We start from the raw sequence: 18,430 nt of genomic DNA on the forward strand, positions 1-18,430 counted from the left end.
TTATTTGCACATCATCCCGAGGATTTTCTTTATTTTCGCTCTGATATTTTATAACTGCCTAAAATAATAATGTGGTAACAATCTTGTTACAAATTAGCTACACTTCATTAGCTACAACAGTTTTATGTTCTATTGTCGCCAGAAAACTACTAGCCGCGCAGCGTTGTTGATGCTTACCTCCTGATCGTATAGATTAAATGCTCGAACTTTAAATGTGTATGTGTTGCCTCCATTGTAATCTTTGCCAAATGAACAGGTATTTATTCGTTTTATCTCTTCCGTCTCAGCAACACCGGTCATTGTGATTCCAGTGGAATGTTTGACCATAACTATGCACTGATCTTCGTAAACAAAGCTTATTCCGTCAGAATCTGCATCTCTTGAATCCTTTATTTTGCCTGAAAATGTCCAGTGATCTTTGTTTTCAGCGCAATGTGGAAACGTCAGAACGAACGACACATCAAAGGTACTCCCTGGTGGTCCACATTGTATGATAGGAGCAACTCGTGTTTAATAAGTGGACATATTACAGTTTGCTTACTTAACAGTTGTTTATATAACAGTCCTGGAACTTTTTAAACTTAAAGCAGATTTTGTAAAACAAACCAAAGCTGCTAATTGTGTACGTTCAATATGTAATGAAATAACCTACAACCAAAAAATAGTAAAATTTAATTCATTTGGCAAATATGTAAAAAATGTTATCAAAATAAAGACATTTCAAAAGATATTTTGTTTTTATATGGTATATTGTAAATAAATCAAACTGAGTAATTTATTGAAGCCAAATGCACCATTTGAGGCAACTCAAGAACGTTCTTTCGAGGAGATCAAACATTGCGCATAAAAAATTGTAGGCTTACGCCATAATATTTGCCTTGGAAATTGATCAGAAATTATAATCTAGGCCCACATTAACTTACATTAAAGTTACCAAAGAATAATTAATCAATAATCTTTCAAGGTTATATTCTGTCAAGGTTCTAGATTAACTTGTTGTTTATTTTATAATAAAAAAAAAATGTGTTTTGTCGGGGTTTTTCTTTCAATATTGCAGTTAGTATCTAATTATAGCAAATCATAAAAATGTACATTTGTCTTCTTTTTCTTATCGAATTGATCTAAGCTTGGGGATTAGTTTTTAGATGTTTTCGATACGTTCGTGAGCAGACATGATTCCGGCTGCTTTTATTTAGATGTCCACATAATTCAGTACAAAACTCTTCACGTTTTGATTTTGTTTTCAGAATATTTAACAGAAAAGCCGTCGGAGATTGACTGGCTGAGTTTAGATCCAGTGATGTCCCAATATTACTGTATATTACAGAATATCCGCAGAGGATGTGGATACGTAGTTATTATGTAATATGTTAGTATTTTGCGGTTCAAAGGAATTAAGCATCTCTTCATACTAGTATTCTAATTTTTTTTAATAGTTGGAGATGTTAAAAGAAGATCTAGATGAGGCTCTAATGCAAGCGGACAGTTTAAGAGAAGCGCTAGCAGTATTGGAACAAGAAGAACAGAAAAAGAAGCATGAGCAAGTGGTTAGTATTCAATATGCAAGGAAGATGACACTTTGATACCACAAGATTAAGTATAAATTGTATTGTATTTATATGTTAAGGCCAATTTACACAGACAATCTGTCCCACATACAATCTGTATCTCTCCTCAGCAGAAACTACCCATCCGCTCTGCGTTGTGCAAATGGCCATAAGGAATAACATAGTTTCTAGTCTCGTCTGTGTAAATTGGCCTTTATCCGTTGTGAACCTTTGATTTTATTAATACATATATAATAATAAATTCATCAAAGAGACACTGAATTATCTGAGACAGTGACTATTTATGAAAACAAGCTTAGAACGATTGAAAGCCAACAGAAGTCAACAGTGAGTGCAACATCTGAAGTCCAGGCTCAGGCTGACCAACTTCAGACCTGTATAGACCAACAGGCAGCAGAGCTTGTGGTGCTGAGGGACAGCCAAACCAAAGCTAGGAAGCTTATTGAACAGTTTGAATGCAGTAGAGAAGAAAAAAATAAAGAGATCGACAGCCTTAAGGTATTAAAAAAGTTGTTTTTTTTTTCTTTGTTCTCTGTACAAGCCTCCAGTGGTGTAACGGTTTTGAGTGTTCACTGGCTAAACCCATTGGCCCCAGAATTTGAGGGGCCCCAGAGCATGAACAGTCCACTACAACTACCCAGCGTTAAAGGGCCCCTTAGGAGTACTAAACCAGAAGCCTATGCCTCCTGCATTACACCACTGATACTCTACATATTTGCAACCATATTTAAATGCATGGTGATCCATATGAATATGAATAATCCAACATGAACTAATACTAACTAATGTGGCATGGCTGCAGTGAGTCTATATGATAATGTAGATGGTAGTCACCATGATATTGTCATTTCATCTACACAGGTTCAACTAAAGGAATACGAAAATAAATGCGATCAACGACAAATGGAAAATAATGAGCGGTAAAGTTATGATACAGTGAAATTAAAAGTAATATAATTAACTAAATATTTGATAATACAGTATTAATAATGATATTAATTTAATAAGTTTTAACATTCTGTTTGTAGATTTGTAATAGAGGAATTCGGTCTGGCTAATGATGGATTGGACAGTTCAAACAAAATCAAGTATAAGGTTATAAAAGAGTAAGTGCTGTAAATTTAAGTGTTTTCTACTTCACCTCTCCTACCGTGTGTGTACGGTATGTAAATTAGGAATTTTGGACTGGAAAATCCCACTTACAGTAGACATCTTGTCAGGTGATTAGCAAACATGCACAAAAATTGACTTATTTTTTATATTAGAATTTCTGAAATAAAGGAAGTTATAAAGGAAATTGAAGAAAAGTTAAAAAGGTAAGAGATGTATAGTATATATTTCAAGATGGACATCCATCAGACAGTGTATACCACAATCGGAAAACCCTAACCCTAACGCCCGATTTACCAAATGTTGCCCCTACTTAAATTTATATATAGATTACCTAGTCTAAAGCCTTAAATTCTTATTTCAACATTTGCTACAACAGAAGGACAAATAGCAAGTTTAATCTGTTGTTAATAGTAATGTACTGACATTATAGAACCGTAGCAGAGGAATGTACAGCATTAGAGCATTTATTATTTTATAGGAGACTTCGAGCTGAGCTCTTCAAGCAAGCGTGTCTCAGACGGCTTCAAACGCGAACGACACTGCAGTCGTAGAGAAGAGCCAGAGCCACGTTCGGCATGAATAAAATGATGCCAATATTAATGTATAATTATTTTAGTTTTGATACTTTTGATACTATATATATCTATATATCCCATAGATGAACTTGTGTGTACTGTATATGCCATAGATGAACTTGTGTGTACTGTATATGCCATAGATGAACGTGTGTGTACTGTATATGCCATAGATGAACCTGTGTGTACTGTATATGCCATAGATGAACTTGTGTGTACTGTATATGCCATAGATTAACTTGTGTGTACTGTATATGCCATAGATTAACTTGTGTGTACTGTATATTCTATAGATTAACTTGTGTGTACTGTATATTCTATAGATGAACTTGTGTGTACTCTACATCCCATAGATGAACTTGTGTGTACTGTATATGCCATAGATGAACTTGTGTGTACTGTATATGCCATAGATGAACGTGTGTGTACTGTATATGCCATAGATGAACGTGTGTGTACTGTATATGCCATAGATGAACGTGTGTGTACTGTATATGCCATAGATGAACGTGTGTGTACTGTATATTATCCCACCTCCATAGATACAATTATGATCAATAAGGGTATCCAAAGAAGATTGTGTTTGATCACCAACTAATTGTTGGTTAAATTAAATTAATTTGTAATACTGTATAAAATAATAATAGATCCATATTTTTGTATAATTATTGTAATATTATTTTATTATGTTGGGGACCCCTTTGGAAACAAGCCTCTGGGCTTAAAGGGCCATCCCCTGCTTTCCATGCTTATTTTCTTGTCTAGTCTTGTATTTTTATATTTAATGTTTCTCTTTTTATTTCATTTACATTATACTGTTTTATTTATTTGTACTGTATTTGGAAAGCAATAAATATTACTTACTTAATGTATCAATTATGTAGTAGGCCCTACTGTAGATGTAACAGCATTTTCCTATTTATTATTTATGTGTAATACAATTTTCATATTTGATATTACTTCCCACGCCATGTTCAGCTTTATTTTTTTTGTGGTTGCCCTATTGTCTTTCTTTTATTGCCAACAATACTAGAAATCTTGTCAGATAGTCTGAGGTTAACAGTACAGTATCACATCAAGAACTGATGGTAAATTCAACTGTATACTTTTATTAATGTTTTAAATACTGTACTATAGTACAAAATACACAATTGTTTTTATTGGTTAGGTTTATTATATTAAAAGAAATTCCATTGCATTATAAACAAAACTGGCCCATTACCTGACAGTACTACTATACTAGTAAAATTGATTATGGAATTGTGTGAATGAAATAAATGGTAGCTTTTCTCGGCTAAAATGTCACAAATGATTTATCAAATTTTCACTCTGTTTGAATTTTGTTATGTCTAGCTATGGTGCCAGTAGGCAAGATGATACATTTGTTTATCAGTATACACTTCCTATGTTATCAGTTGGTTTACAAATACCACCTGTAACTATACCAATTTGTATGAGTCATATAGATAGTAGAATTGTGAATAAAAGAGTTGTTAAAAAGTAGTCGAAGTGAATGCATCTATCTTTGAGTCAGCTTTACAATACTTTACATTATATTACAATACATTACTACTGTACAAAGGTACTGGGGGTATATAACAAATTGGCGACGAGGATGGGATTTTAAATTCTAAGTGATACAATGGCTGGAATTTCACCACCAGTACCGTTTCTACCTACTCCAGGCAAATCAACGTTAAAGTTTGAACAATGGTTTGAATTTTTTACAAATTATACTCTTGCGTCTGGAAGTGACCGATGGAATGCTGAAAGAAGAAAAGCACTATTACTACATTGTCTTGGTACTGAGGGTCAACGTATTTACAGCTCTTTACCAGAAAGAGAAATTGATCCAAATGATGATGTTAATTCATATGATGCAACTGTTGCCAAATTGCGGGCACATTTTAACCCAAGATTAAACGTTGTAGCGGAAAGATACAAATTTCGTCAACGTAGACAACTCCAGGATGAAACATCAGATGAGTACGTAAGAGAACTTCGACAATTATCAATTTCATGTAATTTCGGTGTAATAGCTGATGAAATGAGACCAGTTAGTTGAGAAAACTAATTCTTCCCGTATTCGCGAAAGATTACTTCTGGAAACTGAACTTACATTAAATACTGCCATAGAAATTACAAGGCAATGCGAACATGCTGCAAAAGAATGCCAAATAATAGGTAAAGCTGAACTACCAGTACCTGTTTAGGTTTGTAATTACTCTTTCGTATCTGCTCAACAGCCAGCAAAATACAAATCCAGTGAGTACTGTTTTCGTTGTGGTTCGAAATCGCACAAAGCAAATGATGTCAAATGCAAGGCAAAGAAAGCTAAATGCAATAAATGCCGTAAGATAGGACATTTTGCTAGTGTTTGCAGAAGTGTTGAAATTGAAAATATTGATGAAACCATGTCTGTTAATGTGATGGTTAACAGAAAATTACGCACTGACGTATTGATAGGTCATTCAGCAAAAGTGAACATGACCATAGATACTGGTTCACCAGTTACAATTCTACCCAAAAGAATCTATAATCGATATTTTGTCAACGAAGCTCTACAAAAGGCGTCAATCAAACTGATGACCTACTCCAAGGAACCGATACATGTGCATGGATTTGTGAATTTACCAGTTACCCTTGCCAGTGAGCCAGAGAATAAAGTGCACGCGAAGATTTACATTGTAGAAAAAGGATCGCCTATTCTCGGGATGGACTTGATTAGCAACCTAAATATTAACATTGTGAAAGGACAAATTGCTTACGTCCAAGTTGCTAAAGATACTACTACAATTGATGATGCTGAATACAAGCAAGAACTGAAAAAGAACTATCCGAGATTGTTCAATGGGAATGTGGGGCTCGCGAAGGATTTCGTACATAAAGTTATGGTCCGCGAACACTGTACACCGAAAATTCAGAAATTACGAAGCTTACCATTTACGGTAAGAGACAAAGTTGCTAAAGAACTTGATAGGTTAGAAAGCCAAGGAATTATAGAGAAAATTAATGCAAGTCCTTGGGTAAGTCCTATTGTCGTAGTAGGTAAAAAATCCGGTGATGTACGTATTTGTATAGATTTAAGAGAAGTTAACAAAGAACTTGTAGTAGACCAATTTCCTTTACCTGATATTTCAGAATTATTCAATTCATTGCATGGTGCTACTGTATTTTCTACGTTAGATCTTAGATCTGCGTACCATCAATTGACATTACATAAAGAAAGTAGGGATTTAACTGCTTTTATTACGCATCAAGGCCTTTACCGTTATAAGAGAGTATGTTTTGGTCTTGCTTCCGCACCATCTGCATTTCAGAAAACAATGAGTTCAATCCTAATGAATGCAAAGGGGGTACGTTGCTATCTTGACGATATTGTTGTCTTTGGTAAAGATGAACATGAACATGCTATTAATATGGAAAATGTTCTAAGTAAAATACAAAAGGCAGGGTTAACGCTAAACCTTGATAAATGCAAATTTAGAGTGAAACAAATTTTATACTTAGGTCATACAATTTCGGCTTCAGGACTTCAACCTGATAATGACCATGTAAAAGCCATAATCGAGGCAAAAATTCCAAACAACATCTCTGAATTGAGAACTGCTTTGGGAATGTTTGGATACTATGCAAAATTTGTACCAAATTATGCGACTACATCAGAACCATTAAGGTATTTGCTAAGGAAAGAAAATGCGTTTGTGTGGGGTACTGAACAACAAGCCGCATTTGATAAATTAAAGAATAGTATTGCTAAAAGTACTGCATTGAATTTGTTTGATCCCAAATTACCAGTGATTGTTACCACTGATAGTTCAGATTACGGAATAGGCGGTGTGCTAAGTCAAATTAAGGATAACATTGAAATTCCTATTGCATTTACATCCCGTACATTAACAAGTGCAGAGCGTAATTATTCAACAGGGGAGAAAGAAGCATTAGCTTGTGTATATGCTTGTAAAAAATGGTTTAATTACTTATTGGGTAACAAATTTACATTACGTACTGACCACAAGGCTAATTTAAAATTGCTAAGTTCATGTGCTACAGGTCATAAAACCATGCGAATTGCTAGATGGGCAGAGTGGCTACTTAATTTAGATTATGTGATTGAATATGTTACAGGGCAAAATAATTCTGTTGCCGATGCTTTAAGTAGACTCCCCATAACAGAAAATAATCCTTCTGTTGATAATAGTGATGAATATGTATTAAGTTATATATTGGATGCTAAAACTTGCATTACAAAACAAGAGTTAATTAAGGAGACAAATACTGATCATGTGTCAACATTACTTAAGAAGTATATTACAACTGCATGGCCAAGTAAGAAAATGTTAAATGAAGAATTAAAACCTTACTACCTTGTAAAAGATGAATTGTGTTTAAATGATGATTTAATTATGAGGGGGGAGAGACTGGTAATCCCAAAATCATTGCAATGTAAAATAATTGATGAAGCACATACTGCACATCAAGGTATTGTACGAACTAAAAACAGGATTAGAGAACTATACTGGTTTCCTGCTATAGATCGTAAAGTAGAAGATAAAATTAAGAATTGTGAACCGTGTCAAAATAGTGATAAGACGGCTAAAACTTACAATGCGCCATTACAACCAATTGCGTTACCAGAACATGCATGGCAAAAAGTTGCTATTGATATAATAGGCCCATTTGAAAAGGGACCTAGAAAGTGTAGATATGCTATTGTGTTAGTTGACTATTTCAGTAAATGGCCAGAAGTTTCTTTTACTAATGATATTACATCTACATTTGTATGTAATTTTCTCGATCAGATATTTGCAAGAGAAGGATTACCAAATGAGTTGGTATCCGATAATGGGAAACAATTTGTATCCATAGAGTTTGAAAATTATTTAAAGGAGAGAGGTATTAAACACATTAGAACATCATTGTACTATCCTAAAAGTAATGGATTAGTTGAAAGAATGAATAGAACAATTAAACATACCATTCAAATGGCCAATGAAAATAATAAGAATTGGAATGAGGCCATGTTAGAATTTCTTATGATCTATCGATCTACACCTCATGCTGTTACAGGCATATCTCCTGCAGAATTATTACATAAGCGTAAATTAATTACTACACTAAATGTAAGACCTACAGATGGTTACCAAAATGGAATTAAACATACTGAGAAGTATTACGATGATAAGAAAAATGTGAGGAAACCACAATTTAAAGTGGGAGATTCAGTACGAATTAAGAATCCGAGACATGTTGATAAATCAAGTAATAAGTTCTATAATGGAGGAAAAATTAAAAGAATTGTTAGTAATGCTACATATGAGCTAGATGATGGAAAGATCTGGAATGCTAAATACCTAACAAATGATCTAACCACACAGAAACAGAAAGATACTGTTGTACATACATTTGATAAAGATAGACCTAGACGTGAAGTTTATAAACCACGTTGGTTAATTGATTACACTCCCTAAATGTAACATGTGAAATTAGGAGGGGAGAGATGTTATGTCTAGCTATGGTGCCAGTAGGCAAGATGATACATTTGTTTATCAGTATACACTTCCTATGTTATCAGTTGGTTTACAAATACCACCTGTAACTATACCAATTTGTATGAGTCATATAGATAGTAGAATTGTGAATAAAAGAGTTGTTAAAAAGTAGTCGAAGTGAATGCATCTATCTTTGAGTCAGCTTTACAATACTTTACATTATATTACAATACATTACTACTGTACAAAGGTACTGGGGGTATATAACAAATTTCTTCCCACAATGTTCACATTCATATGGTGTCTCTCCTGTGTACTCTCCCAAATGTCTTTTTAAATCTAGGAAAAATCTCACAACGTTCACATCGAAGAAGTTTAAACTCCTGGTGTGTTTGAACGTTCAGCTTGAAATCATTATCATCATTGAGTAGTTCATTGTTAGTCTGCATGCATCCCCAAATGTATCTTCAAATCATTTAACACAAGTTTATCTCCACAATGTTCACATTTGTATAGATTCATTATTATGTAATAAGTACAGTAAGTCTGACTTTCCCTGGCTGTTTCCACTGGGTATTGGTACACTTTCCAGAAGTCACTGAAAATAAGAAATAACCCACCAATCAAAAAGAAAATACACTGAAATTAAAATTGTGTACAAAAGTATGTAAATATAAATATCACTTGAAAATATAGTTTGAATTTACAGTAGGCCTAGGACAAATAACAACTTAAGTAGCATTTTGTCGGATTTTGATTTGATTTATTTCAGCATCAGTACATAAAAAATCACAGACATACAATTAAAAATAGCAAATATAAAAAACCAAGAATAAAACAAGAAAGGATGCCAAGAATAACTCATAAAAGTCCTATGCGGACTTGTTTCCAATGAGGTCCTTTGAAAGAACAGCAAAAAAACATACAATGAAACATATAAAAATTACAAAAAAAAAACAGCAAAAGGACTATCAAAAATAGATGAAAGCGCTTATTAAATAGTTTCTAGAGCTAGTGTACGTTCCTGTAGATACTTTTTAACTTTACTTTTAAAACAACAAACAGTTTGTGATTCCTTAATGTTAATTGGTAAGTTATTCCATTCCTTAATAGCATTGTAAAAAAAGGTCACATGTGCCATTGGCTTGATAGTTGGAATTCTAAAATTAAAATTGCAGTGTATGATAGGAGCAACTCGTGTTTCATTTGGCTGTTCCTGTTTTAAGTGTTCATCTTGATCTAAGTAGATGTATACCTCTTGTCTTGTTCCTTGAGGAATTGCACCTTCTGGGATAAAGAGATTAACATCGGCATCTTTGATGGTTAGGTTACCGCCTTTATGGTCGAATATTCCGGCAGCAAATATTGAAGTAAAAAAATTGAATTCAGATACGTCGTCTTTCAATTTCATCATTGAAACTTTCTCACGAAAAATCCGAAGCATCTTTTCATAAACAGTGCCTTGCTCGTCTTCGATAGGCTTTGGTGGTCCAAGATCTAAATTATAAATAAATTATAAATATTTATCAGAAGATAATTCTTCCATGGTTTTATTGGTAAGAGTTCATACGGGATAGTGAGAGAAAATGTGATTCGTTTTTATACTGAATTCTATCCATTCCATCATTAAAATACTGTATTTATACAAAAATAAATATTAATTAAGCCAAATTGAAACAGTGGAGTAAACATATAGATACAGTTATAATTAGATTTCGGTTGGGCGGATTTTTCTCATTCTCAAAGATAACATCATTATCATTTCTAAACTTATAGTTTGAAGGATCAATTGTAGGACCTACAAGTGATTTTTAAATCAAAATTAAAATTGGCTACAGTTTAGTAGTTGACCATCAGCCGTGAATGAACTTGGTAGGTAGGCCTACCATGAGTATATACACATGAATGAGAGAATTTAATGTATTATTATATTTAACCTTGAGTATAACATAGTTTTGGTGTTGGTGTTTTATCAAATGTTTTATCAATAGATACAATCTTTCCAAATTGAGGAAGTTTTTTCGACCTATAAAATAGACCTATCTAGATTAAACTTATCAAGACATCCAACATTTTTTCAAGGTTGTAATTAGACACGTGTTGTTATAATTACAGTATAATTGTTTTTGTGTTGTTGTTATTTTATAATGCATTTAATTTAATCTTGTCTTTGAGGAGATACATGATATTCTATGTAGACCTACTCTTTAGGTTTTTTTGAATCCGTTCGGAAGCAGACATTATTCCGGCATCTTCCAGATGCTGACATAGGATACTGCAGAACTCTCCAGAAGATGTTTCTTTTAGAATGTTTAACAAAGCAGCGGTTGGAGATGAAATAAATGGATTTTTATCGTAAATTGCAATCATTGGATCAAGTTTCATTTGCATGGCCAGACCTCTCCAGTCGCGACAGTCGGCTTCTTTTCTATCAAGTTCCATACAGAGGTCGTGACAAACGTTAGCTGGTAGCTCAAGATCATCCAGTGGACCAAATATGCGATCACATGCTACCATCAAGTTTGTGTCTCCTTCTGCAGCAATAGGTGCCCGTATTGTTGTATATGGACCCTACAATATTAGAATATTAAACAGATTAGTAAGTGTTTTGATTTAAACAAGCAGTCTCTGTATGACCTCGGGTAATTAATTTTGGCCCTATGTATATGCCATGGTACTTGATGCAGTGATAGACCAAAAATAACAAAATCATACATACTTGCGCATCTGGTCTCACTTCGAGAAATATTTCATTACTCCCGCCATCTTGTCTTGATTTCACTCTACAATGCACTGTCTGTTGTTCGGAATCTGTAGTTTTCAGTCTAAAGCGACGGGAGGGTGGTGTGCTACCTTCTTCATATGGTTCGCACCAAAAGTTTTCGTGACTTATTTCCTGTGAAAATTGTAATCTGTATTTATTTTTCTTCCTTCTGGTGCCATACTGTCGAATGCTTTTTTATAAACATGGATGAGAAATACATTTATTTATGTCCTCCATGATAAAACCATTTTGTTGGTTATATCATGAAGTAGTTTTAAATACAGTACAATACATTTTGTGTTTTAAACAAACTGATGACTGACGGACGGGCCATAGGCCTATTTTTCTACCATGGCATACAGCGTATCCTTATCAATGTTTTGTAACACTTGAATCAGAATCTTATTTTCACATTGTTATTTAGAGCAATGGATATAGTTCTCGTACCTCCACGCCTTAAAATCAGTTTTTAATTTACTCACCATTCTGTCTTCATAATCGGATTCCCATCCTTCTTTTATATTAGAAATGTATACCATGACGTCTCTACCTGTATTTTGTATACGCAAAGTCTTTATCGCATCCATTTGACGCTCTCTGAGGTCATGTTGCTCTGACATAACGACCTGTTGATTGAGAAATCAAATCATTTCGATATCTCTTAATTATATTCTGTGATTTGCCATTTTAAATAAATATAGAGTTAATTTCATTTATCTTGATTTTATGACGGTTGATAAAGCAAAAATATTGCATTGAATACAACACTAATGTGGTACCTGTATGGCTATAATTTTTTAGCCCCTAAAGAAACAAAAAAATACACTTGTTGCTAATAACCAACTAACCTGTTTGTCATGTGGAATCCATGCGCGAAAATTAAAAGTATACGAATTACTTCTGTCGTAACTTTTTCCAAAAGTGCAAACGTTGATAAGCTTACAACCATCTGGCTGATGGATGCTACCTTTTAGTGTAAAGTTGGTGAAATGGTTGAGCACATGCTTACTCCATCGGCGACATCATCAATGTTTTGCCAATTACCGTCATTAGCATCACTGGAATTTTGAATCAGACTTGAAAATGTCCATTGATCTTCTCTTTCGGCACAGTGTGGAAATGTTAGAACGAAATGTGCATCAAAAGTAGTTCCTGGTGGACCACAGTGTATGATAGGAGCAACTCGTGTCTCATCCCTGTTGTTCAGCTTCAAATGTGCATCTGGATCTAAGTAGATATATACCTCTTGTCTTGTTCCTTTAGGAATTGCACCTTCTGGGATGAAGATATTGACATTGGCATCTTTGATAGTTAGGTTACCGCCTTTATGGTCGAATATTCCCGCAGCAAATAATGAAGTAGAAAAATTTGTTTCAGATACGTCTTTCAAATTTGAAATCTTCTCATGAAAAGTTTGAAGCATTTTTTCTAAAGTAGTAGGCCTACTTTGTCCGTCTGTGAGATGTATTGATGCCATAACTAAAAAATAAACATAACAACGTGCTTTAGTTTTGTCTTTCAGCAGTTGAGAGTTCGGACTCGGTTCGGTGGCTGAACGGTTAAAGCAGGGGCACCGACAACCAAGTCCACATCAAGTGTACATAATATGTTTCGTATTAATGTATACAGTATTAATTTTTTATGTTTTAATTTTTTTTTTACCATATTTAATGACCTTGGGAGTGGAGTTGTAATTTTGTCCTTAGAAAAAATCCTGACATGTGACAAGACTTGAACTCAGGATCCTTGGAGTGGTAGCCAAGCATCATAACCACAAGCCACAACTCCACTCCATTTATAGTACTACAGTTAACAAATAAATACCTGTCTTCAAAGTCTTCAAACAAGTAGTACTTTTATTCGGAAGAATTTGAATAATCTGATAATATAAACAAAAATATACCTTGAGAAGCATTATTTGATTCTGACAGTAGTCCTGGCATTGTTTCTTTATCAGCAGCCATCGGTGGTAACTTATCAATACCTACATGTAAAAATAAAATTATTTAGAATTAGAATGCAATTCTGTTAGTACTTAGAACAAACCAGTACATAAAGCCGATTTTCCACTAGGCGAATTTGTTCGTGCGAATCAAACGTTTCGAAGAGAAAAAAATCGCCTACTCTCTTTCCACTACATGGGCGAATAGCTGCGACGTTCATGTTCCTCGCGTGGTTGCTGAGCATTTCGATTCGCATGACTGCTCATGAAAGCCTCATAGCTCATTTCCTGAGCTCTGATTGGTTGCGCAATATTTCGCTTCGCAAAAAGTAGAAACAATTTATTCGAACTAGTATAGTAATATAAATTTCGCTGCAGCGAAAAATCAAGGAACTAGAATTCGTCGCAGAAGGGAGTATGACAGACAGAAACTCGAATACGCATGCGCAGAGCATGACGCTTTCGATTCGCGCGAACAAATTCGCCTAGTGGAAAATCAGCTTTATGAAGGTAACATTATATAAATAAAAATAGCAAAAAATAACTTTACAATGTAAACTGTAATGCGTTTGTCATGAATGTATGCATAGTTCTATTTGCTTTGACCTAAGAATCAGAGCGTAAACGCAAGGCATTGTAATGTTGATCGTTGTGTATGAACACCTTGACTTTTAACGCCATTGATTATCGTACGCATTGCGTTCGATAACAAACCTAACGCTTATTATTATCTTCTTTAACCTTTTATTTATTTTAACATTTATAGAAAATATAATTAAATACCTTGCGAATCACTATGTGTTCTTCTTCTTCTAGTCGTCCCCGCAGGTGCTGAAAATTGGCGCCGAGCTGGTATATTATCACGTATAATGACAAGTGGGCCCGGTATGGTGATAGACCTTTCCAGCTTTGGACGATTAAGACCTGCACATTTATTAGTGAATGTTCAATATTTAATAGGCCTATACAGTATACATGGTATACGGTAATTATGGTACAAATACACCATGCCATGAGCACATTTCAGTCTTTGATTGTGTTGGTAATTCTGTCACGACTAACTAATCAAACCGGATAATACAATTGCATCGTCTGGTCGGTCATCGTTGTTAAATCATGATCATCATCATGAAGATGACAATTTCGGAATATAATGGTATTTTTTATTGAACTATGTTTTTCATGCGAGTAGCCCGTCCAGCAATGCTGATCATTGGAGCCGTCGACAATACAAAACAATGAAAAAAATCAATTACAAAAAACTACTATAAATTTTGATAAAGTTTCCAGATTCCATAAAATTAAATAACTCAAATATTTAGATATAATACAAGATGTCAATATATACAAACAGGTGCAACATGCTAATGTGTGTACAATTTATTATAAATAACAAACAAATACAAGAAAAAAACTAGTTAGATTTAGGATTAAATGGATCTCCATGCTTAAGATATTGTTCAAAGATTTCTTAAAATTTCCCACAGTAGACTGGCGAATAAAGGACGGGAGATTATTAAGTAAGGTTGGGACTCTATAGTCAAAGCTACGCTTGAAACTTTCAATCTTAGGAGTTAAAACGTCTCTTTTGTTTGGATGCAAGAGTGGTCAAAATCGTTAAGCTCAAGAGTTGACCTAGAATAACACGTAATATCATATCATGAACATTGGCCATAAGAATATATAACGTATACAACCTTTTGGATACTCTTTTGACCATGTCACTGAAATTATTATCCCATTTCAAGTCATCCTGATAATAAGTCCAGGAAAGTTTCATACACGAAACAACATTGAGTGTTGTACCGCTAAGATAATAATTTGGAGGGGAATAGGTGTTTTTAAGAAAATAACTCTAAGGACCATGTGATTTGTATCAGACCACTCAGTAAGAACAAGATTGGAGGTTAGGGGCATTAGCAGTGCCACGAGTGAGATCATCCACCTAAGCCTATACTTCTACTATCTGCTTTCCAAGTATCTGCACAAAGATTATTATACCTCTAATGAAACATTGTTCAGTATATTTTATTATTCAACTTGTACTTCTGTTTCATTAATTGTTCAATATTATTAAAATGAAGTGTTATTTTTCATTGTTAATTGGCTGTAGGCCTAATTATAAATAATCACTATTATATATTTATCATTATTATCATTACTGTAAATAACCACTGTAGGAAGTCTTATACTACATATTTTGTTTGTAAAAATCCCAGCCCTACGCGTTTTTATGCTTATTATTATGACTAAAAAAATTATTATGATTGATCGAATAAAGTTCACAGGAATAAAGCGGCTAGTAGAGGAGCATTTACTGTATCTAAATGTTCATAGATGTCACTAGTCACCCAATCAGCAAGGAATGACTCAAATAACTTAGCGAAGATAGGGGTAAGTGAAATTGGCCTGAGGTCTTGGAATGATGTCACATTAGAACATTTTGGTACATGAATGTCTGTTGCTAACTTCCATAACAAGACACCTTCTTTAAGACAACAATTCAAAATATGTGCAAGTGAAACTGTCCAGCAATTTCAATGGAAAATTAATTTTCCTAGAACATAAGGCATCTATTGTAGAGTAATAGAAAGAAACTTACCTATATCATTGAACTTAGATTGGTACACCATTACTTTACAGGTCTGGTTCTCCATTTTTATTTTTATATGCTTTTTCTTTTGCTTTAACAGTTTGTGATGCAAGAGTTATTACCTGGTGACTATTAATTGATTAACCGATAGTAATAACAATGCATTAGTTATAATATTACATTTTTATTATTATTGTGTTACTTTTCGTTGAACAGCATTGTTTGTAATCGATTGAAATAATTATGTCTTTCGTTTGATGAAAATGCCTATTAGTTAGATATAGAAATAATGGATTACGTGAATGTTATATGAATATTATGAACATAGGTCTAGAGTCTATAGCAGCTACCTCCTTTGTCCGATAAAATCATTTACCTTTTTTTTTTTTATAAGGCATTTGCTATTGGAAACTACTTAAAAGTACCTTTTATTAAACCAACATTGATTCTCTCCATTAAAAACAAATTCTGGTAGGCATATTCCGATGTACTCCTACGGAAATGCTTTTGTTAATTTTTATTCAAAAACCTATGCGATAATAGCGTCAGAACTACTTAAATGATCGACAACGCAAAGGCTACTATGGTGATTCTAGATACATTAATAAAGAATCTTTAATAAATTTTGTAATGCATGTATTGTGACGCAAGAGCCTATAGTTAGGTTACTATGGTACCGATAGCAAATAATAAAAATTTTTTACTTTATTCATCGTCATCATCTTCCTATACTGGACAGGACCTCATTTCAGTATAGACGGACAGTATCAGTATATGATAGTATATCGAATTCGTGTTTCTATATGAAATACGTCCTAATAAGAAATTAAATGTATTATCAAGAGAGCCCAACTGCACAGCCAGTGACATGAACCCAGCACATATTATGTCATGCATATGCCATATTAAGTTATAACAATAATACATTGGGTCCGCAATCAGGGCGAAGCCTTGTCCCATGAGGACCCCAACAATATATGTGAATACATGAAAAAAATATTAAACAATAAAATAAATTTATAAAGAGATAAACTATTAAGCACAACAAAAAGGTCAGGGTGTTTGAATGGCTAATAGGTAACGTTTTACATATTTGTTTGAAAGTAACTAAATATACAGAAAGTTTTATTTTAATAGAGAGATCAATCCATAGTTTAGGTCCGGTTATAATTGAAAAAAAAATTGATTTCTAGTTAATCTCAAATATATAAACGTGCAATATAATAATAAACAAAAAATACAGTTAAATGCAGTGAACCCAGAGTCGATTTCTTTATACAAAGACAAATATTGTTCCAAACTTTAACAGCGTTTAAAAAATGTGTTTTACCAACACATCTTTAATTATAGGTATACGGTACCATTCGATATCCAGAAAGTAACTATATTGTTTAATAAAGCATTTTAGGGCATATGACGCGTACATCTAATAGTCGTCTATTTTCGTCGTTTCACAAAGTTTTCTAAAATTCCAAATTATACCGGTAATAATTCAAACCAGGTACCACCGCGTCATACAATATTCACAGATAATCTAAGTTCTACATCAGTCGATATCTGGAAATTCCACTATCGAATTGGATTTGTATTATCGATTGATTATTATTGATTTTAGTTGCTGTTCTATTGTTATTCAATGTAATAAATTACCATTCCCTAACATATAGAGTAACATAGTATTTACATGAACATTCTAGAATAAGATGGTTTGATTTAAGAAACCATGTATAATTAATAAGAACAATCAAGAACATTCCAGAAGTGCTATTAATAGAAACTGTAATCATGTAATAATGAGAAGTATAAAGAATGATCTAGAAGGATAGGAGCATCTTGTATATAAAGGGTTGTAAACTATTGTAAGGTTGTTGGATTAGAGGTTGGATTAGAGGTTGGATTAGAGGTTGGATGTTATATTGTAAAGTTATTGTGAAGCTGTTGTTTAAAGTGCTTACTGGAAGTTGAAGTTGATTGAAATTAAAGCTTTGTTTTGAGTTATTTTTACAACTTTATGGATTTTGTGTGTATACTTTTATGTCACAAGGGAGTTCCTAAAGTATTTTCAACCGCTCGGAAACATACGTGAGAGGAGTTCGTGACATTCAAATTAAAAATATTGTAAGTTGATAATTAGTTTTTTAGTACCACCAGTGTGTCCTTACTTATTTCATTCTGTACATAGGTATATACTTATCTTCCGTACGATATACAAATAGCACACGTTCTGTCTTCTTTTAACGTGGTCATATTCTTTGATATGGACCAAAATATTGGTCGAGCGGTTAAGCTTACTCCATGGGTTAAGGCAGGGGCACCGAAAATCGGAACAACTTCAAGACACTCCTCAACTCCTGGTCAATCTTGATTTTAGAAATGTCATTGT

General features: G+C 33.6%; 1 protein-coding gene and 1 long non-coding RNA gene across 2 annotated transcripts; both read left to right on the forward strand.

Annotated features, from left to right (window-relative positions):
* Positions 1-432: 432 nt before the first annotated feature.
* Positions 433-2,339, forward strand: LOC140045107 (uncharacterized). Its single transcript, XM_072089862.1, has 4 exons — positions 433-466; positions 1,248-1,351; positions 1,437-1,547; positions 1,863-2,339. Exons 1-4 carry the CDS (start codon positions 433-435, stop codon positions 2,337-2,339), a joined length of 726 nt encoding a protein of 241 aa, XP_071945963.1.
* A 123-nt stretch (positions 2,340-2,462) lies between these two features.
* Positions 2,463-4,968, forward strand: LOC140050004 (uncharacterized). The gene is made up of 4 exons (XR_011845348.1): positions 2,463-2,488; positions 2,597-2,674; positions 2,834-2,884; positions 3,160-4,968. It is a non-coding gene; the product is annotated as an uncharacterized lncRNA (long non-coding RNA).
* The last annotated feature ends 13,462 nt before the right edge of the window (positions 4,969-18,430 follow it).

This window comes from Antedon mediterranea, chromosome 1 (genome assembly GCF_964355755.1).
Source record: "Antedon mediterranea chromosome 1, ecAntMedi1.1, whole genome shotgun sequence".
NCBI lineage: Eukaryota > Metazoa > Echinodermata > Crinoidea > Comatulida > Antedonidae > Antedon > Antedon mediterranea.

Bases quoted from the DNA above. Each gene is read 5' to 3' on its own strand.
- LOC140045107 (XM_072089862.1), top strand. From the start codon at position 433: ATGTGGAAACGTCAGAACGAACGACACATCAAAG. The intron at 467-1,247 runs GTACTCCCTGGT...TTTTGTTTTCAG, and splicing joins GAACGAACGACACATCAAAG to AATATTTAACAGAAAAGCCG. The intron at 1,352-1,436 runs GTAGTTATTATG...TTTTTTTAATAG, and splicing joins TCCGCAGAGGATGTGGATAC to TTGGAGATGTTAAAAGAAGA.